This window comes from Crocuta crocuta, unplaced genomic scaffold (genome assembly GCF_008692635.1).
Source record: "Crocuta crocuta isolate KB4526 unplaced genomic scaffold, BGI_CrCroc_1.0 scaffold6, whole genome shotgun sequence".
In the NCBI taxonomy this organism is placed as follows: Eukaryota; Metazoa; Chordata; class Mammalia; order Carnivora; family Hyaenidae; genus Crocuta; species Crocuta crocuta.
In genome coordinates this window covers 11990908-12013805 of record NW_027531917.1, presented here as the reverse complement: position 1 = coordinate 12013805, position 22898 = coordinate 11990908, and the positions used below count along the sequence as shown (strand labels likewise).

The 22898-nt window shown below is 33.3% G+C and overlaps 1 protein-coding gene across 2 annotated transcripts in view; it reads left to right on the top strand.

The window, feature by feature from the left end:
- CADM2 (cell adhesion molecule 2) overlaps window positions 1-22898 on the top strand; it is a 325806-nt gene that overhangs the window by 191070 nt on the left and 111838 nt on the right. For both annotated transcript variants that reach the window (XM_077774848.1, XM_077774850.1), the window contains one exon: window positions 9125-9215. In XM_077774848.1, coding sequence (XP_077630974.1) covers window positions 9125-9215 — 91 coding nt within the window. The remainder of the gene's footprint in view (window positions 1-9124; window positions 9216-22898) is intronic.

Genomic DNA, 22898 nt, shown 5'->3' with positions numbered 1-22898 from the left:
AAAATTTTCAGTTGTCCTTGGTAGAATTTTGCTGTAGGAATATTTCTGTATTATTTTATAGAGAAGAAAAATACATTGTTGAGAAAAATATGTCAACTATATGGTCACCTTATCTTTGAGAAGAATCTATCAAAATAATAAGAAAAGAGAATTTGTGGGGCATCTGGGTGGTTTAGTCAGTTAAGCGTCCGACTTTCGCTTAGGTCATGATCTCGCGGTTCATGGGTTCGAGCCCCGCGTCGGGCTCTGTGCTGACTGCCAGCTCAGAGCCTGGAGCCTGTTTCAGTCTGTGACTCCCTCTCTTTCTGACCCTCCACTGCTCACGCTGTCTCTCTCTCTCCTAGAAATAAATAAAAATATTTAAAAAAAAAAAAGAGAATTTGTTTCTTTGTTTTTAAAATATCTTCCTAGTTTTGCGGCACCTGGGTGGCTCAATCGGTTAAGCGTCCGGCTTTGGCCCAGGTCATGGTCTCACAATTCGTGGGATCGAGCCCCACATAGGGGTGCTGACAGCTAGCTCCGAGCCTGGATCCTGCTTCAGATTCTGTGTTTCCCTCTCTCTCTGACCCTCTCCTGCTCACATTGTCTGTCTCTCAGAAATAAATAAAACATTAAAAATGTTTTAAAAAATAAAGTAAAATATCTTCCTAGTTTTATTGATATATAATTTTATATATAATTGATATATAATACTAAGAAACTATTAGTTTATGGTATACAACAAATATTCAGGTTATAAATATATAATATATATATAAAGTTAAAGACATATATGTACTTAAATATATAGGTATATACATAGTTAACATCTATCTCTGCACATAGTTACAATTATTTTTCTTGTAATGAGAACTTTTAAAGTCTGTTCTCTTAGCAATTTTCAAATATGCATACAGTACTGTTAACTATAGGCATCATGCTATACATTATATCCTCAGAATTATAAATCATGTAATTGGAAATTTGTACCTTTTAACCACTAGACTGACAGTCCAGTCTATGTGGTTTACACCTAGAATTCAGTAACAGAGCCAAATAGGCTTTATAACTTGTAGATCATACTGAGTCAAAGCAAATGTTCACCAGTTTCCAATTCAACCAGATGAAGAAAGTTGATTTTGAAGAACAATAGAAGAAACAAAAGTTTCTACAAAAGGCACCAATTTCTAGTGTCATCTAAGAGGGAACAGGAACACAAATTTATTGAGGTGTGGATAAGATCAGGGGAACAAAATTAAAACTGTGTAAGTGGTTTTTGACTCTGTAACTGGCGTTAGTGACTCCTCTGAGCTTTAGTTTCATGTTCTGTGCAATAAGTCAACCAAGGTCTACCTTGCATGCTGTATAAAAGAGTTCAATGAGCCAATACATATAGAACATTTACAAAAATGACTTTTACCAAGTATTTGATCAATGTTCATTTTATTAGAAGACAGCTGTGTCAAATAAATTTGATTTTATAACATGCTGGCGGCCCTAACCAATAGTTGGAAAATATCATAAAAGTCTGTTATTCATTTATTCAATAAATATTTAATTGTGGGCCAGGAGTTATATAAGGGCCAAGGATAAACCAGTGAACAAGATAGACAGAATCTCTGCTCAGATAAGCGTGCTTTTCTAAGAATTATACTAAGCACTCAGTAGCCTTATTTATGAAAACTAACACTAGAGCTTTACAGGTTACAGTGTGAATGTTACAGCATATAATATTATCATGTTACATTTGTGGTGAAACAATGGATACAAATGGGTAATAGTACAATGACTTATATGTTTTAGGAGCTATATAAATGTTAAATGAATTATTTGAGACAACTCATAAGAAATAACTTTGTGAACACAGAAAGTGATCAATATAATATTTTGCTTTTAACCAAGGATCCACATAATGCTATGAGCAATGCAATTGACTGTTGCTTTAAGTTATAAAGCATTTTGTTGACTCAATATATCATACTGTATGAAATGATACAGTATATAGCTAATTATACTTTAGTAAGCTAATATTAGATGTTCCCTTATGTTTGTTTCTCTTAATAGCAATTTTTCATCATTCAAAACAGGCTGATGTTATTTTATATAGCCTTAAATTTCTGTTGTATTTCTTTGATTACAGAAGAACTAAGGTTTTTTTTTCCTCTTTTTCTTTTTATTGGTAAAACATTTGATTTAAAATTTTTTTTCACCTACAAAACCCTTAGTGATGGATAAATGTTGAACAACTGACACTAAATACTTTAAGAGCTTGTGCTTTCAAGATTGTCCATTAGGTGGTTTAATAGTAGCTTCGTCACAGATCTTTTCTCTTTTCTAAAATCTTTGTTAAGGGTCCTATAGAAAATCCATTTCACTGGATCAATATCTGTACTTTGATTCAAATCCTGAGTTGTTCAAGGAAAACAGGAGATGTCCTTCCTTCCCAAGTTCATAAAGCTTTTAAAATTTTGAATAAAAATAATAGCTGTGCATTAATCTATCTCTTAACAATAATTTTGCTTGTTTCTAAGTGAAACCCAGAATTTGTCAGATAAGTAAAAGAAATAATGCTTCAGAATAAAGTGTGTTTTCTTTCCACATTTTAATAATTTTAAAAATAGATTTTAAAGAGTGATATTGTTCCTACAAAAGCCTTGGAAAGGAAATGTTGTGCTTTTAAAATATCTGCTTATGTTGCTTTTTTGCTAGTAAGTACTGAAAATTATTTGTGGATGAATGAATATATCCCTATTTTCTATATTCTTATGCAAAACTTTCTCATTTGCTTGCATTTTGAGAGAAATGAGAAGCAACTCATTCATTTATTCATTCAGCATGTAAAGAACCCTTACAACATTTCAGGCATTTTGTTAGCATCTGACAACATACAATTAAATAGGTTAAGACCTTGGATCTTGAAGGCTCAAAATGTGGTGAATGAAGCAGCCATGTAAACAATATATTTTTTTTACTAAGTGCAGTGTTTTTATATTAACAGTAGATATGCTGTATTATGAAATAAGTTAAATGGAATTATTTACTCTTCTCTGCCATTTGTATGAGTTTATTATATGTTATATATATATGTATTATATATATTTATATGCTATAGACATAGAAANTTACTCTTCTCTGCCATTTGTATGAGTTTATTATATGTTATATATATATGTATTATATATATTTATATGCTATAGAAATAGAAATTGTTATTTTCAAAAAAACAAAAGTGTAACATATAAGACAAAACTAAGGTAAATTCATAGCAGTAATAATGCATTTTTACTCACCTCCTTATTTACAATACAATGTATTGTAAATAGTAATGTAAAAACAATACAATAGATATCCACAAGCTACTAAAGAAAAATGCCATTTGTTTTGTGAACAAATGAAACAGGATGAAATGCAATTCACATTCCATGTAGGAATAGGTTATTCCTATAGCAAGCCTGAAATTACTATTTAAGTAAATTTTAGATTAAAAAAAAAAATTCTCAATCTTGAAGTGCCTGGGTGGCACAGTCAGTTAAGTGTTAGACTCTTGATTTTGGCTCTTACCACGATCTAACGGTTCATGAGTTCAAGCATCAGGCTCTGGGCTGACAGCCTGGAGCCTGCCTGGGATTCTGTCTCTTCTTCTCTCTTTCTCTATATTAAATAAATAGATAAACTTTGAAGATTACTCCCAATCCTTTTGCAATGAGAAACTACAACCAAGAAGAAAATCTACAAATAACTTAAGAAATAACTTAAGAAACTTAAGAATGATAAACAGAAAAAAAAGTTTAAAATTATTAACAAATGACTTGGCAAAGGCATGCAATAAAAGTTTTGGATTATATAGTGTTCACTTTCTCATTCCTGTTTATATCTTGGTTAGTAAAAGATTAATTGGCTAATACATGCACAAATTTAAAACCATTTTTAAAATCATTATCTTATGTGTTGTACACTGTGACACTTTTTAGAAGTGACACTTTCTCCATTTGCTTTGATATATAACAAAATAAATTGTAGAGAAAATATGTTTACATGTTTTTAATTATTAAAATAAATGTTTTGAAGAAATTCTGGAGATTGAAGATTCTTTAACTCAGTTTTTGAAATGACTATAACTTTTGGTTTGTCTTTTTGTTGGCTAAGATAACTGAATAAGTATTGGAGTTCTATACTAATTTAAAGATATTTTTATAGAATATTATTGATATTTCACTAAAATAATTTTAATCTAGTAGCACTTGATCAACTCCCTATGGATATGACAAAGTGACTGATGAAAATAAAATAGGAATAGTAATAATAGATATCTTTGTCATTAAGTAAAAAACAATTAAAGCCTGAAGTACTTTTTGTTATTAAAAAATTTATTTGGGGCACCCGGGTGGCTCAATTGGTTAAGCATCCAACTTTGGCTCAGGTCGTGATCTCACGGTTCGTGAGTTCAAGCCCTGCATCAGGCTCTGTGCTGACAGCTCAGAGCCTGGAGCCTGCCTCAGATTCTGTGTCTCCCTTTCTCTCTGTCCCTCCCCCATTAGCCCTCTCTCAATCTCTCTCTCTCTCTCTCTCTCTCTCTCTCCCCCAGAAATAAATAAACATTAAAAATACTTTAATAAAAATATTATTTGAGAAAGAGTCAAGTTTGGGGTCATAATCACATTACTGTAGTATTTGATATGATAAAAAATATAATTTTGTGTATATTATTAAAATGGAATATTTAAAGAAGAATTCTGACTGACTTACATGGAAACATAAACTAGAATTTTGGCTAATTGAATAACTTTCTTCAAAATTCAGTGATACCCCTGCCAAAATCAGAAGAGGAGAGAAAACTAGTTTATTTATGAGATATTTGCATTAAAAAACAAATTGGCATTTTTATAATCATGAAAAGTTATTATCTAATGTTATCTAACACAGAAGATTTATATAAGGAAGAGAGTCAACAATAGAAATTTAATTAAATATGAGCTAAGAGTAAAAGTCTACCTAAAGTTTATAACATGAATATTTAAGATTAATTTTGCATGCAACAGATTGCAACAAAATTTCAATTAAGCATTTTTAATATTTAGAATTAATATACCAAACTGATAAGAAAATATAACAAAATCTGTAGTGTATTCATTCTTTTAAGAATTTATTTATCAAGCACAGATTTTGTATAATGCATTGTGTGAGATACTGAGGATATAGCAGTGACTGTTTGAAAATCACATAAACATGAAAAAGAGAACATGGAGAAGAGGTATCTCTTCTATCAAACTTGAGGGTAATGAATGAATGTCCTTACCAAATGATATTTGAGTTGAGATTTAAAAGAGTTAAATAAGCTCCCCAGAATGGAGCATTTTAGACAATTTGTATAAGAGCAGAATGAAACACATTTATTAAAGGACGTGAGAGAAAGTATAATTATCTGGAATTCAAAGAATGAAAATATATATTAGAAGGCAACAGAGTAGTGTAAAGATCACATGAAACTGAAAGGCTATCCTAATAATTTTGCTTTTAATCTTAAGAGCAAACATTAACCATGCAGAAAATTGTTGGTATCAGATTTATGTTTTGAGAAGACAACGTTATTAAGTTCTAAGAGTTAGTTTAGGGGGACAAAAAGTAACATGAGAGAGACCATTCACTATTTGGTAAACTAGATAAAAGTAGTAGTTGGGGAGCTATAAAAAGGAAATGAATAGATATGAAAACTATTCAGTAGGTAAATCAACCAGACCTGATTAACTGATTGATGACAGAAATACAAGGAAACAGGAGGTGTCTGACTGATGTATATAGCCGGGTGGAGGCTGATAGTATTTGTAGAGCTAGAGATTGCTGATTGAAGAACATGGAGGTAAGAGTTGGAGAACTTAAGTTCATTTAGGACATGATAAAGGCACCATGTCTTTTAGACATTCAAGTGGTCATGTCAGACGGGTGCTGCATATAAGTTGTGTGGTTTGTGGTAGAGAGCTGCTCTAGGATGTAAGCCTGAGAATGATTGGTGAGTAGTAGAAACTGAAGGGATGACTGTGGCTGAAAGGATCCAACCAGAATTATCGGAGAACAAATCATGAATTCCATTCTTGGTGATCTTAGTATTTAGAGGCTAAATGCAAAAAAATAACTCAGCAGAACTTGAGAGAGAATAGCCAAGGATGAAAGAGTTGAATCAGAAATATGGAGTGATGGGGTGTGGAGAGGGGGGGTATTCATTGTGTTATATCCCTCGATTTTGGTTACTTCAGAGGTGACTTCAGAGGTGGTCTTCCTGAAAGTTCCACAGAAATACATGCAAAACATATTATATTCTTCAGCATTTTCTTATACTTAAAAGTCGGAATTTGGAATATAAAAGGAATCCTGAATCACGCCTCAGGGGATAATTTGCTATACAAATTCTCACCTTTAATAAACTATGTATACAAAACCAGCAGACCTAAGAGAAATCAGACCATATTCTGTTTTCCTCTATTCTAACAGCTACCCACTGCTATATATTTTACCTTACTGAAGCAGATTCTAGCGGTGACTTGCCCATATCCCTTTGGCATACACCATTTCTGTGCACTGAGTAGGCTAGGAGTGCCAGAGAAATAATATCCCCTGCTTCCTCTAGAGTAATCCTCAACCAAACACTAATGAAAATTGGTAAATATTCCCCCAATACTGCTGTCCCTTGCTCATTGAATAAAATAACTCCAAGGCATTCCCTAAATTGTCTTTCAGAGTTCCACAGCAGAATCGAATCCCAGTTGCCACCGTGTAATCTGCTCAAGAGCACATTCTTTATTTACTTCCTTCTCTTCCTGTCTCACTTTCTAGTCCTTCCTAATATCATGTCCATAAAAGTCATGTCTGTTTGTTAGATTTCTGTATTTTTCAAGGTTCTCCAGAGAAACAAAACTAAAAAATGTATACATAGAGAAAGAGATTTATTATAAGAGATTGGCCTACACAGTTATGGAGGCTGCAAATCCCAAGACCTGCAGGCTGAATCACCAAGCTAGAGACCCAGAAGAGCTGATGAATTAGTTCCAAAGCCCTGATAAATTAGGAGAGCTGGTGTTGTTGAGTCTGAAGGCCAGTTGGTTCAAGACCTAGGAAGAGCAAATGTTGCAGTCTGAGTCCAAAACAGAAAAAAAAAAAAAAAAAAAAGCACAAATCTTCTAGCTTGAAGGCCATCAGGCAGAAAGAATTCTCTCATATTTGGGGAAGAATCATCTTTATCATTGTATCCAGTCCTTCAACTCATCTGACAAGGTCCACCCATATTAGGGAGTACAATCTACTTTACTCGGTCTGCAGATTTAAATGTTGATGTCTTACAAAAAATACTCTCAGCCCAGAATAATATTTGGGCAAGTATCTGGGTACCCCTTGGTGCAGTCAAGTTGACACATAAGATGAACCATGACAGACATTCAAGTTAACAAAACTCTCTTTCCTAGAATCACGTTTTTTCTGATCTTTCTTCTCCTACTTCTTTCTCTGGAATTGAAGCATGTTTTTATTTGTCAGGATGAAATTACATTTTGCTCTATGTATATATGTCAAAGTTCAAAAGACAATAGATCTCATTTTCCGAAATCATTCTGGCTCACACTTTGTACCTTTGTTACAAAGGGTAACTTTGCTACTCTGAATAATTATTAACATTTTGCCTTCACTTTTTAAAATGTCCTGCTTTGAAGAAAATATTACACAATCATCATAGTCAATCACTGATTCCATAAATGTGATGGTGATAATCGAAAAATACCGAAATGTAATTTAATCTTTTATTAATTTTTTTCTCTCCGGGATAAAAGTATGATGAATATGTGTCATATTTCCTCAAATTGTTCTTTTCTAGGTTATTTCACATTGAAACTATTTACCATAATATATATGGAATGCTTATTTGCAACCAGGATGTTACTGTTGATTATCATGAATATATTGTTGAAAGGACTGAAAAAGAATGTACTTAAACATAGACATAATTTATAAGTATGATATAAGGTCTTCCTCAGGATCATAGCTTACTGTTTGATATATGACAAAGCTGAGTAATATTTTCCTGACGGAAGAGAACAAACGTAAAAATTACCATTGATATTTATTTAATTGGATTCAAAGTCAGTGAGTATAACCCCAGACTGGTTCTGTTCTTCCCTCACAGCTAAGGGAAGGGAATATAATTGTGACTATCTGGAGCATTCAGAGCCTACTTTGTTTATTGATGAGGATGCAGAGATAAAAGCAGGAGGCAATCCCATGTTGGTTGGCATTCCATGTTATGTTGGCCACACAATGCCAGGACTAGCAATAAGCAAAACAGGTGTAAGAATAAGGAGATGTAATAAGCAACAAGCATGTTTACATCATCTCTGTTTTTAAGCTTATTTCTAGGTCTTCTATAAAATATGTGTCTCTGTGTTGATTAAATAATATCAAGGCAGGAAAATTATGTCTTGAAGTATTTTTGAATCCTCTTGCACCAAGGATTATTTTATTGTTAAATGGAAAGAAAATGTTTTATAATAATTATGTTGTAGCATATATAATAAAATGTTAACTTTCCAGTAATTTTCAAAATAACTATTTTATGTTATTTGCTAACTGTACTTTAGAGCAAACAACATGTGCCAAAGTGCTGCATTACTGCATTTTCAAAGATTCTGCATAATGCTTCTGAGACAGTATGCTTATGATCCTGAGTTCTTTGTGGGTTCTTTATTGTGATTCCTGGTATTCCAGCCACAGAAAGTGCTGTTATTCAAATGTACATAAATGCATTCATTCGGTCCATAATGATAGTATTCATAGCCATCTATAAATAGTGGAAGAAACAATTGTATGGAATGCTTGATATTCATCTGAACCACCTCTTGCAATTTCACTTTTATATTCAGATTTCAGAACTAATACAACAGTGGTGCTCATAAGATATTCAGATATTTTTGTCAGCTTTTCACAGACTGGATGGTAGTTTCTTAAAACTGTATACTTTGTTTCACTAACTTTAAGAAATTCCTTGTAAATATAAACAATAGTAAGAAAAAGCCTGAGCCTACACTATGATGTGCAACTATTAAATATATCATTTTATGTGTATTTAGTGACATTTCTTAATATTCCTTTCCATCTTTTTTTGTAGATACACCATCAGTTAAGATTATACCATCCACTCCTTTTCCACAAGAAGGACAGCCGTTAATTTTGACTTGTGAATCCAAAGGAAAACCACTGTAAGTGATTTAATGAGCAATAAAGTTTTTCACTTTTTCTCCTATACTCCTTTGATTTCAGGCTTTAACGGCAGAAATCCACTGTTTTTGTCTTTTCTTGGTGGGCAAAGTGATCTCTAGCACAGAAATCCCCTGAACCATGTCTTCATTAAGTATCTGTGGAAGATTGGTCTTTTACTTTGTCATCCAGTGAAGTTTCTGGGAAGGTTTCCAGCTTGATTTTTTCCCCTTTTATTTCTAGTAAGATATTTCAACCTGAAAGGAAAGTGGGCTTAATCAGTCACTGTTTACATCATGAGACTGATAGAAGTTACACATTGCTGAACTTACTTCTCCCATGAAAATCTTTGAAAATGTTGAAACATCCTCAAAATATCCCCAAGTTTTAAAATTAAATAGGAACTCATTTTTGTACTAAGGGAAATCACACCTACATTTCCAATGTGGCCTCCATGATATAATTTGTAAATGTAATATGCTTCAACATTTTCACTTGTAAGGAGAATTCATTATAAGAATATACAATCCTAGTATCACTTCAACTTTAATATTATACTTTTTGGCATTCATGTTTATAAAGATGAACCATGTTTATAAACATAGAAAAAGTCAAAAATTTTGAATTTATACAAAATTCAAGTGTGAGTTATCCAAATATGGATTACTCAAAGACTATTTGACAGCAATTTGATCATTCTAATATAGTAACTGTTTGGACTGAAATGAAATGTATTTGATTATTTTAAAACTTTCAATTGATTTGTATTTCTGTTTAAATTTTAAGAGTAGAAATTTAATTGTTTTCAGTATATAACGATAGGGGGGTTGCTTCTGTGTAAATCAAGTTAAATTCCTAAAAACATTATTCCTAATAATATTTTTATTTAAGTATATATTTCTTATTATTCCATGAGAAATTTTTCTAAAGGAATTTTAAGGCAGAAGCCTGAAATATCAACTCCTCAATTATGTGATATTATAATTTTTAACACACTAAGTGAATTCACACTTTCTTTATCAAAGTTTTGATATTTTAAAACTGTTCTCTCCTCCAGTAATTTTTTCCTGAGGATATAAATAATACTGATTTAAAGAATATTCAGTAAATCCATTATTTTTCTTCTTTTAAATAATACTTTAGGTCTTTTAGAGCTTGAAAGGAAAATTTTTTTCATAGTAGCTTGCTACATATATACTGTGCAATTCTCTTATAAATACAGTTCTCACCTTCTGGTAAGCTTAAATTGCTTATAGAAAACATTTTTCTACTGCAGTATGCTGAGGGTAACCATGCATTTTGGTATTATAGCTTTAACAAGAACTTTTGGCTACAGGCTCAGTACTTTCAACTAGAGAAGGAAGTGGAATAGACTTTAGTCAGCTTCAGACATGCTTCAACCCTAATTTCTTTAGTCCTGATTCTGTGTATCTAACAACAGAATTTCTTTCCTAACTTTTCCTCCATCTCCCCTCCTGTTGCTTTCACTTTATTATTTCCCAAGTCAGTCTGTTCTCTCAGTTTGCTTCTGCTTCTATTGTTGTTTTGTTTTGTTTTGTTTTGTTTTTGCTTTTCTTCCTCCTTATAATCTCAGAGGTCAACATACTTATGAGGACACAAATGGACTCAGGATGAGGGCAGAGCAAAGGGGTTTTGCTTTTACCTTTTCATCACTGATCTGCCCCAAAGCACATATGTGTACATTTGGAATATATGTACAACTTAGGCAATTAAATGAGATGAGGATGGGAAATAAACATATCCCTGTTCAAATAATATCTAATTACCTGTCAATGACTATTCTTTGTTTCCATATCTACTTCCAACAATAGAAACAGCATTTAATGTATGTGAATAATTTGTTTGGGAGGTCTACATAATTGGGTCTTTAGGTAGTCCATTTTCCCAAGCTCAGATATGGCTGAATAATTTATGGTTGTGTCTTTTGTACGTCTCTGCTACAGTTACCTAGAAATAAGCATGGGTGCGTATAACTCCTCTGCACTGCAGATGGACAAAAAGTACAGTAGCCTTTCATTTATTTATTTTACTTGGTAATACAAAGCTTTCAGAGGTTTGGGAAATAGAAAATGTTACTTTTAGCAGAAAAATCCTGACTAATATCATATCACTTTGGAAAAAGATAAAGAAAATAAAAAGGTGCTCCTTATTTTACAGAAAAGAAAACTAAATCTCAACAATGTTAACCAGATTTCCTTTATTCATCCAAGTTTAAAATGGATGACTCAGGATTTAAATTCAGTTCAATCAGTGCCCCAGACTTATATTCCTTCAGCTATTTTCTGCTACTTCAATTGCTGAGTTTAAATTGTCACTTATGTTAGCCACAGTAACTTTTGAAGAACTAGAATGGGCCCTACAATAATGTTTAGCCCTGAAGATGAACCACTGGATGCCTAAAGGTGAAAAACTGGCTAGTCTCAGGAAATAGTTTCCTTTTGCCACCCTTTTTTATCAGACCTTTTTCTATATGCATGCCCTTTCGGGAAACTTGACAAAATCCTAACAAACTGACTGTTTCTAGCAGGAGGTTATAACCACATAAAAATGAAATATCCCTAATTAGTATAATATCTTTTGGTGACTATCTTATAAGCTCCCTAAGAGTTAAAATGGTTTTTCTATTTTATCTTTATCGTCATAGTTCCTAATGTTATATTCTGTATGCTATAGTCTACAAATAAATGTGTATTAACTAATTCTCTTGTATTGTACACTCATTTGCAATTTCCTTTTTATCATTTTCTTTCCTTGCAGACTGGCAGGCCATTGACATTAGAGAAATAACCATCTTCTTTGAGTCCTTCCGGTCGTTAGACCACTGCTTCTCTTCTGTTCTTCCGAATCATCTTAAAATCCACTCTTCTGCATTTTCAAACTATCATTTCTAGTAAATGAAGGTATTAACCTCTTTAAAGACAGGGTAATTCCTAGCCTCTCTTTAGTTTTATTCTATCCCCAACAGTGCCAGATGAGGCAGATAGGACAAAAAAACAAGGAAAGACTGAAAAGAAATCATTGGATTTTTCCCAGAAGGATATCTTAATGATCATAAAGAAAACAGTCTCACTAGAGCAAATAGAACAGAAGGCAAATTGAAATGGATTAATCAGGGAATTAGTAGGCGGTGGCAAAGTAAAGAAAATGGAAAGACCACCCATTTCAGAAAATGAATCATGAAATGTAGAATGGAATGAGAAAAGAAATTTATGTCAAACAGAGTTTTAAAATAAAAAGAAGAAGAGTAGAGAGATTGTCCCTATTTTGAGATAGAATTTTTTTTAAAAAAACCTAAAGAATGGGAGAGAAAATGAGATATGTGATTATCACATACACCCAGTGGGCAGGCTCAAATTTCCTGTCTTACTCTGGCAATCACTGTCAAAGTTCTCCTCTGTTACTTTGGAGGCTTTACACCTGATTCCCCATTTTGTTATTTTAAAACCACTAAGAAGTAACACCATTGGCTTTTCTTTCTATTGGTTATGTAAACACTTAATTTCTACTATCTTTAACATTTGCCTGATCCACCTTGACTAAGCAGTTGAAAATTAGAAATGGTTAATGGATATATGATTCCTTTTCATCTTGTACCTTTAATCCAGGATCAAATCTTTACTGTTTCTTAAAAAATTTTTGAGAGACGCCTGGGTGGCTCTGTCGGTTAAGTGTCTGACTCTTGATTTTGGTTGAGGTCATGACATCATAGTTCATGAGTTGAGCCCTGTGATGGGCTCTGTGCTGACAGTGCTGAACCTGCTTGAGATTTCTCTCTCTGTCTCCCTCTCTCAGAATATACAAATAAACATTTTAAAAAAATGTGACTAGTGTATAATTTCCTGAAGAATGAGTTATTCAGTTATTAGGCATATGAATAATAGACAAAATAACACCACTATCTTTTGTATAAATCATAACATGATGGCCTGGTTCAATTTGTATTGAGACTCATGTTCCTAACCTGCCCTCTATGCTAATGTTCTTTTCCTTGTTCTAAATGTGAGGGCCCCAGTGACTGTTTATGAACAATCATGCCTTATTTGCCTGCTTTGGACGGAAGCCTTTTGCTGTTTTCCTGTGGAACAGCTGCATAACTTGGGCCAGGACCAAATTGTTCCACTTGACATTACTATAGAGGCATTGTATTCTTTCCTTAAAAGAGAGATTACTGTACATGTCTGTCTATTGTTTTAATTTTAGTTTAAAGTGAGGACAGAGCTAATGCCAACCACTTTTCTTTCAAGTCCCCAGAGTTTTTGCAACCTTCTTCTTTCTTTGGCTGAATTCCCAGACAGCTTTCAGGCAGCAGCATTCTCCATTTATAGAAGTGGAGAAAGAAAAAAGCTGTTACATTACATTAAAGTCATGACCTTAAAAGGTATGGGGTGGCCCCCCACACGCTATAGCTAAAGAGTCATCATTTATTTTAATCAAATGCTTAACACTATGTAAATTTGCTTCACAAAGCAGTGAGACATTTTCAGTCAAATAAATGTATATTTGGCATTTAATCTCTAAAAGAAAATAATTATAGGTATGGATAAAGTTTTCTGTGTATCCTGCATGATGTTTATGTTTTCTTACTATTATACTTTCTGGTAACCACAATTTTTCTTATGTTTTGGCATAAATCTAGTATATATGATAGCATGGCACATAACATCCCCTGTTCTATACAAGAAGAAAGATTTTAATCTTTTTTTTAATGTTTTATTTATTTCTGAGAGAGAGACAGACAGCGGGAGCAGGGGAGGGTCAGAGAGAGAGGGAGACACAGAATCCGAAACGGGCTCCAGGCTCTGAGCCGGCTGTCAGCAGAGAGCCCTACACGGGGCTTGAACCTATGAACCGTGAGGTCATGACCTGAGCCGAAGTCAGACGCTTAACCGACTGAGCCACCCAAGCGCCCCAGAAAGATTTTAATCTTTAGGAAGACAGATCACATACCATATAACAACTAGCGAGGTATTTTAGAGGGACAATTATGCATCTATTTTCAAAATGATCAAGAATTTAAGAAGAAATCTGATAACATATTGATACATTTTATGTACTTTCCTATTAGCATAATAGAAATGAAAAGTGATATGTAAATTAAGGCAAAACAGTTTTATTATATCAAGTCAGTTTTCTCAGTCTAAAATGACCTTTTTAAAATCATAGATTATTTATTATTTGTTGTACAATCTAGTCACAGCCAGAAGAAATGACGAAGTAAACCAGGAGTTAAAGAAAGCAAGTCATCAACAAAGTGAAATGTTTTAGGCCAGAACTGGACAAAGCATAAATTGTGAAAAAATAATATTGATCTACAGTGATAACGATGTTATATCATTTGACCTAACACAAAACAGATGTTAATTGCATGATAGTTATTTCTCTCCTGCTATCTGTGTTATAGCAAGTCATCTAGTTCATCATCAAGGTCTGTATTTCTGTTCAGATGTCATGACTAAGTAGTCATGCTCTGGGGCATCAAAAGTTGTGGGGTGCATGAGAAAGAGAAACACAAAACTAAGTTTGAATTGTACATCTGTGGATACCTGTGGCTGGAGTGGATTTGAACAAGTCATTTAGCTACAGGAAGTATTTTTTTGTTAACTAATCCATTTTACTTTTAGAACAGTTGTAGGTTCATAATGAAATGGAGTAGAAGGACAGAGCTCCCATATACTCCTGTCCCCACACATGTCCAACATCTTCTAGTATCAACATCCCACACAAACAGTGATGCTTTTATTACAAACCATGAACCTACATGGACCCATCGTTTTTACCACAAAATGCATAGCTTACATCGGGGTTCACTCTTATTCTCTAAAAATTAATAAAATTAAATCTAGTGAACAAATTGTTTTAAAGATTAGTAACAATGTATATGAAATTTCTGCTTCTAAGAAATTTTGTAATAAGTGATCATGAAGATGATGATAAATGTTGATTTTGTCAAAGAATCACATATTGTATATCTTACCAAATTTTTAACTTGGGAGTCTTAAGTATTAATTTCATACATATAATAATATTGGACTGCTAAGGTAATCCTAGAAACAGATATAATCTCAGATTTCTTCCATGGCTCCAAAATTCAGGATTCCAAGCAGAATGAACACGCTCTAGGACAATGGTCTGTGACTTTCAAAAGCCTGTTTGAGCAGCAAAGATATCTATACCAGAGTCATGGCTGATTGAACTGACTGAGCAACATGGCTATGTTAGTTGAGGTTAAATGGCAATAATGAGGTGCTAGAAGAGAGGTAGAGGCATGGACCCATGTCAGGGGCAAAATATAATATAGCTTGAAATGGGAAATTGGAAAATACTGAGCCACAGGTGCAGTACCTTCATAGTGTTAAAGGTAGAAAAAGTTTTAGAATAATTGGAATGGACTGGAAGGGATAGAGAATGAGTTCTGGTCCCACAAATGTAAAAAAAAAAAAGCTACACTCTAAAGCAGTTCTGATGGGATCAAAGAGACTAACCAGTTAGCAAGTTTTGACAGAAAGCCAAAGCAGAAGATCTGAACACCTTACATGACAGAAATTAGTGAAAGGCATGATTCATGAGTGTTTGAGAATACAGGGTCTTTGATGCATAAAATCTCATTTTAGTATGGCTCAAATTCACTTATGCTTATTGTCTTATTTAAACCAATCAACTATCTTGTTGTAAAGACTTACAAATTCATAATCATTTCTATTATATAGATGAGGAAAATAAGTCTTGTGGAGGTTATATGATCTTTTCACACAGCTATTAAATGGTACAGCTGAGATTACAAATATGCCTTAAAAAATGTTAACAACACTGAAGCACCTGTGTGGCTCAGTCATTTGAATGCCAGACTTCAGCTCTGGTTTTGATCTCAGGGTTCGTGAGTTCAAACCCCGAATTGCACTCTCTGCTGTTAGTGTGGAGGCCCACCCTCTCTCTCTCTCTCTCTCTCTCTCTCTCTCTTCCTCAAAAATAAACAGAAAAAAATAACAAAACTAATGGTTATGTTTTCTTGTTTACCCAATGTTTTCAATTCTCCTATTTTACTGATTTTTCACAATAATCTTGTGAAGTTGGCAAGAATGAGAGCTTTCAATACATAAAACAAAATGTAATTTATAAAACAATTATCACTTATGTAAGCTCAAACTGTTAGCATACCTAAGTATTTCTAAAGAGTTTCTAAATATATCTAAATAACTTCTGACCAGCTTTTATGATTAGGTATATTTGTTTTATTGTAACATATATTTGTCTTTAAAAAGCAGATTATATTCTTTTTTTAAAAAATGTTTTTTAATGTTTTATTTATTTCAAGGAGAGAGAGAGAGACACAGCGTGAGCAGGGGAGGGTCAGAGAGAGAGGGAGTCACAGACTGAAACAGGCTCCAGGCTCTGAGCTGTCAGTCAGCACAGAGCCTGATGTGGGGCTCGAACCCACGAACCTCGAGATCATGACCTAAGCGAAAGTCGGACGCTTAACCGACTAAGCCACCCAGGTGCCCCAAAAGCAGATTATATTCTTAATTTTATATATATTTAAGGAGATTAAGACTGCAGGTTACAACCACAAGGCAATGCCAATGCAAATGCAAAACCAACACAGTGGAATGCAGTGTCAAGTCCTAAAGGGTGAGCAGAATGAACAGGAAGTAAAAAGAAAACACTCCTCACAAGTATGTTTGTTTTCTTAAGCGTTATGCTTACATTATCACCAAAATAATTGGTGGAATAAACATCATGAGGGTCTCTTTCTCATTTAGATACTCTCACATTGTATCGGTCATTGGCATAATAAAAGTTACAGGACATTTAGATTGTTTTTTGCTTTGGTGTGTGTTTGTGTGTGTGTGTGTGTGTGTGTGTGTGTGTGTGTGTGTGTATTTTATTTTTTGCTTGTGTTCCAATATCTATATTCAAATTTGACTTAATTAAAGTTAAAGGCCGTATAGCTAGTTTCTTCTAACATGTGTTTAAAGGTATAAAACTTGGGAAATTAGCTCTAAGCTTTCATAATTAAAAAGCCTATATATTCATGCGCTGTCCTTCCCATACGAATTTCTTTTCTGAGGCCCATATGGTCTTTTGCTTCCATCTCATGGCTTCAAAATTTAATCACACGTTGACTCTCTGGAAACACACAAGTGGTTATCTTGGAAATGAGACGGAATATATTTGGTTTTGTTTTCGAAACAAGAAGCTGACTCTCAGTAATCTCCACTGCTGTTATTTAGGCTGGGCATCTGTGGTGTGTTGGGCACTCAATCATTTTCAATTAAATGTTCCTATGTCTTGCAAAAGTCCCATAAGAGCGTGCAGAGCCACGATTATAGATCCATAGAGGAAGTGTACTTCTTGAACATTTCTAGGTAAGCAGTTTTCTTGCAACAAAAAGCCAATTATTTTGAGGGATTATGTAAATGTTCATTGGGAAACTAACACAAAGATGTCTCAGTATCTTTAAGACACCATTGTGGAATGATGCTGTCATATATGTTGATGAAATTTTCAAGATGTGGACTTTTAGGCTCATAGGTTTAAAAATCTGTGGGTTTTTATGTATTAATTATGAGATTACATCCTAGTATTTTACTCTTTATCTAAAGATATATAAACATTGCATGTGTGTTTACATAAAAACAAGTTATCAAAATGGTAATTGTAGGAAAATTGCAAAAACAAGAATAACTCTTAACATTAGAAAAACCTAAAATCCTATAATACTATACCTCATCCTTTTTTTAGATCTCATCCTTAATTAAAGAAAACATTAACCCTTTGCTCAGCAAGTGCTATACAATAAGATTTGTTGTTTTATCCTTGCAAGTTTTTTTTTTTTATTGACTGTGATATTTATATAAATTTCAAGTTAGTTAATGTACAGTGTAGCCTTGGCTTCAGGAGTAGAACCCAGTGATTTATCTCTTACATATGTCACCCAGTGCTCATCCTGAAAAGTGCCCTTCTTAACGCCCATCACCTGTTTAACCCATCCCCCCAACCCACCCCCTTCCAGCAACCCTCAGTTTGTTCTGTATATTTAAGAGTCTCTTATGGTTTGGCTCCCTCTCCCTCTCGAATTTTATCTTATTTTTCCTTCTCTTGCCCTATGTTCATCTGTTGAGTTTCTCAAAGTCCAGGTATGAGTAAAATCATATGATATCTGTCATTCTCTGACTGACTTACTTCGCATAGCATAATACCCTCTAGTTCCATCCCCATTGGTACAAATGGCAAGATTTCTTTCTTTTTCATCGGTGAGTAGTATGCCATTATGTGTATGTACGTATATTCGTGTGTGTGTGTGTGTGTGTGTGTGTGTGTGTGTGTGAGAGAGAGAGAGAGAGAGAGAGAGAGAGAAAGATAATGTTAGAGCTAACATTCCTCTGGTGGTCACCAGGTCACCAGTCAACTTAAGGAGAAATAGATTATTCTGTACCTGTGTTAAATATTTTGACTATGACTTTTGCATAATATGTGAAGGAAAGAAAATGAAAGCTGAAATTAATTCAATTAAAAGTGAAATAGAAAAATCTTTTTTTTTTCAGCTAAGCATCCAAACCATTCAAAATATTCCAACTTGAGAAACATAAACCTTTATCAATACTTCTCAGTTGTGGTAAATTCATTCTTCTTAGATCTCTTTCTTCACTGCTGTTGGTGACATTCACCTGATTCTATATATATTTACTTTAGAGAAGATGGGCCAAATGAGTATTAACAGCATTTTTGAGACAGCAAATCCAAGAATACAGTAAAATATCAGCCTTGTTCTTTTGAGGGAAATGTAGAATAATAAATATCTTTCTCCTTTGAAAGGAAAAAGTCATTCTCAAAAGGACACTAAAAAGCAGTCTGTATGTACTTTTTATAAACCAAATTCAATACAAGAAATGTCCTTAGTACATAATGAGGATAAACACCCTGTAAGTGCTAAAACCACATCAGTTAGATTCCAAATTTATGTTGAATATTCACAATCAAATAGAATTTATATATGCTAATTATTTCATGGGTTTTCATAATGTTTTAGTTTTATAAAATCTAGCTTCCATTAGTGCTCATTCACATATGCGATTTGTCTGGTAGAACTCTTTTCCTTTATTTATTTATCTATCTAATGGAAGCCTGGTTGACATATAATATTACGTTACTTTCAAGTGTACAATACAGTGATTGGACATTTATATACATTATGAGATAAATGCTCACCACAAACAATATAGTTACTATTGGTCACCATACAAAGTTATTATAATATTATTGACTATATTCCTATACCATACTTTATATCACATGACTGTTTTATAACTGGAAAGTTGTGTCTTTTAATCTCCTTCACCCATTTTGCCATCCCTCCATACTGTTCCCCTTTGACAAACACTAATTTGTTCTCTATGAATCTGTTTTGTTTGCCTTGTATTTTAGATTTCACATATAAGTGAAATCATACAAATTTGTCTTTCTATTTTGAATTATTTCACTTAGCATAATGCCCTCCGAGTCTATCCATGTTTTTGCAAATGGCAAGATTTCAGGAATTTTATGGTTGAGTAATATTCCACTGTGTGTATATGTATGTATGTCTTCTTTATCCATTTATCTATTGATAGATTGTTAGGTAGTTTTTGTGTCTTGGCTATTATAAATAATGCTACAATTAATATAGGGGCACATATATCTTCTTGAATTAGTATTTTTGTTTTCTTCAGATTCATACCCAGAAGTGGAATTGCTGGATTAAATAGCATTTCTATTTTTAATTTTCTGAGGAAACTCCATACTATTTTCTATATTGCCTGCACCTATTTACATACCCATCAACAGTGTACAAGAGTTCCTTTTTCACTACATTCTCGCCAACACTTGTTATTTCTTGTCTTTTTGATGATAACCATTGTAACAGGTGTGAGGTAATATCTCACAGTGACTCCAATTTGGATTTCCATGGTAATTAGTGATATTGAATACTTTTTCATGCCTATTGGCCATCTGGATATTGTGTTTGGAGATATGTTTATTTATTTCCACTGCTTGTTTTTAATCTGTTTGCTTTGGTGTTGAATCATGAGTTCATTATATATTTTGGATATCAGTCCTTTATTGGATATGTCATTTGCAAATTTTCTCCTTTTTGTTTTAATGGTTTCTTTTGCTGTATAGAAGCATTTTAATTTTATGTAGACCCAGTAGTTAATTTTTCCTTGTGTTTCCCTTGCCTGAGGAGACAGATAAAATATATGTGTGTGTGTTCATGTGTGTGTGTGTGTGTGTGTGTGTGTGTGTGTGTGTATGTGTATTGTTAAGCCCGGTGTCTAAGAATTTGCTACCTGTTTTCTCTCAGTTTTATGGTTTCAGGTCTTTTGTTTAGGCATTTAATCTATTTTGAGCTTATTTTGTATATGGTGGAAGAAAGTAATTCAGTTTTTTTGCATACAGCTGTCTGGTTTTCCCAACAGCACTTATTAAAGAGACTATCTTTTCCCCATTGTATGTTCTTACTTCTTTGTTATAGAGTAATTAGCCATGAAAGTGCAGTTTATTTCTGGACACCTTATTCTGTTTCATTTATCTACGTGTCTGTTTTTAAGCCAGTACCATACTATATTGTTTACTATATATTTTTTTTAATTTTTTTTATAGTTTATTTATTTTTGAGACAGGAGAGACAGAGCACGAGTGGGGGAGGGGCAGAGACAGAGACACACACAGAGAATCTGAAGTAGGCTCCAGGCTCTGAGCTGTCAGCACAGAGCCCGACACAAGGCTCAAACCTACAACCATGAGATCATGACCTGAGCCGAAACTGGACGCTTAACTGACTGAGCCACCCAGGCGCCACTGTTTACTTTATTTTTGTAGTATAATGTGAAATCTGGTAATGTGAAACCTCCAGTTTTGTTCTTTTTTCTCAACATTGCTTTTGGATATTTGGGGTCTTTTGTGGTTCCATACAAATTTTAGGATTATTTTTTCTAGTATCATGAAAAATGCTATTGGTATTTTGATTATGACTGCATATAGATTGCTTTGGGTAATATGGTATTTTACACTATTAATTCTTTCAATCTGTGAGCATGGAATGTCTTTCCATTTATTTGTATTATCTTCAATTTCTTTTATCAGTGTCTTAAATTTTTCAGAGTATAGGTCTCTTACCTCTTTGGTTAAACCTATATTTAGTTTTTTTTTTAATTTTCTTTGATAAGATTATAAATGGGATTTTCTTAATTCATATTTCTGCTAGTTCCAAACTAGTGTGTATAAATGCTACAGATTTATGCATATTAATTTTGTATCCTGCAACTTTACTGAATCCATTCATTAGTTCTAAGAGGTATTTTTTTATTCGCAGAGTCTTTAAAGTGTCATGCCATCTGCAATAGTAAAACTAAGAAAATTCTTATTCCTCTGAAAGCCATGTACTTAAACAATCTAAAGACATTTTCTTGCATTATACAGGTTTTTACAATGTGGAGTATATTTATTCACTTTTTCAGATATAATCTCAATTAAACAGAAGCCCCTAAACTTCACAGTTTGAAAAAATTCAAATGGCAAACAATACCCCAAATTGTAGAAAATATGAATATTTACAAAAGTCTCTAATTAGAATAGGAAGAATCTGCCAGTAATTAATGATGGCTTTACAGCTCAATTCTTGCAAATTCAGAGTACCAGAAATATTTGGGATGTTTCAAGGAAAGAAGAAAGAAAAGAAAAGCAAGATAAAAGTAAAAGAAGAGAACGGCAACCACTGTGACTTGTGACAAGCAGATGTCTCTGAAATGGTGTGCTGTCACCATCTCCAACTTCATCACTGGCACTGAAGGTCACAAGTCTAGGGATGAACATAGTGAGGTGATGATAGGAAAGCAAGATTAAAGCTATAATAACTGTGCAGCTCTAGGACAAGAAGACCGATAGGCCATAGGAGCTCTCACTATGAGTCAGTGTTTTTCAAACTGCTGGTTGTGGCATATGAATGAGTCATAAGATCAGTTAACAAACTATTTTTAAAGGCCCAACCTAAAATAGAAAAATCATAGAATTACAAAGGTAAATATAGAGAAATAAAGAAGAAAAAGAAAAGTAAAGAAAATGTCACAGTGCATTAAAAAGAGCAAGCTTTCATTTCCTGTATGCATCTGTACATTTTGTAAGGTTATAAAATATATTTTTCAGTAGATCACATCTCAGAATGTTTGAAAACCATTGCATAAACACCAACTGAGGTGAAGCTGAAGTCTAAATCACTTCAGTTCCTCTAAAACCATCGGTATACAAAAATGTATCTTCAGACTGAAGAGATCTTAGCTCCAAAAAAGAAAAAAAAACAACCAAATGCCACTAAGAATGTGATGTTAAATAATGCAGATAAGTTGGATCTTTTGAGAAGGATTTTATTCAAAAGATTAAAATATGCTTTCAAATTTTAAGTCTTAAATTTCAATTTTCTTTAGTATTGCCTTATATGGAAAATTTAATTCCCCAGCTACCAGATAAATGATGTACATTTTACTTTTCTTTCTAAGACCATTTGTTTTAATATGAGAAAAGAAACAAGTCATGGAGCAGAAGCAGTTCTATAACAGAAACAGTGTTTAACATAAGTATTAGATCTTATAAGGTTAATTAACATTATTTTATAGTAGTGGAAGTAATGGATT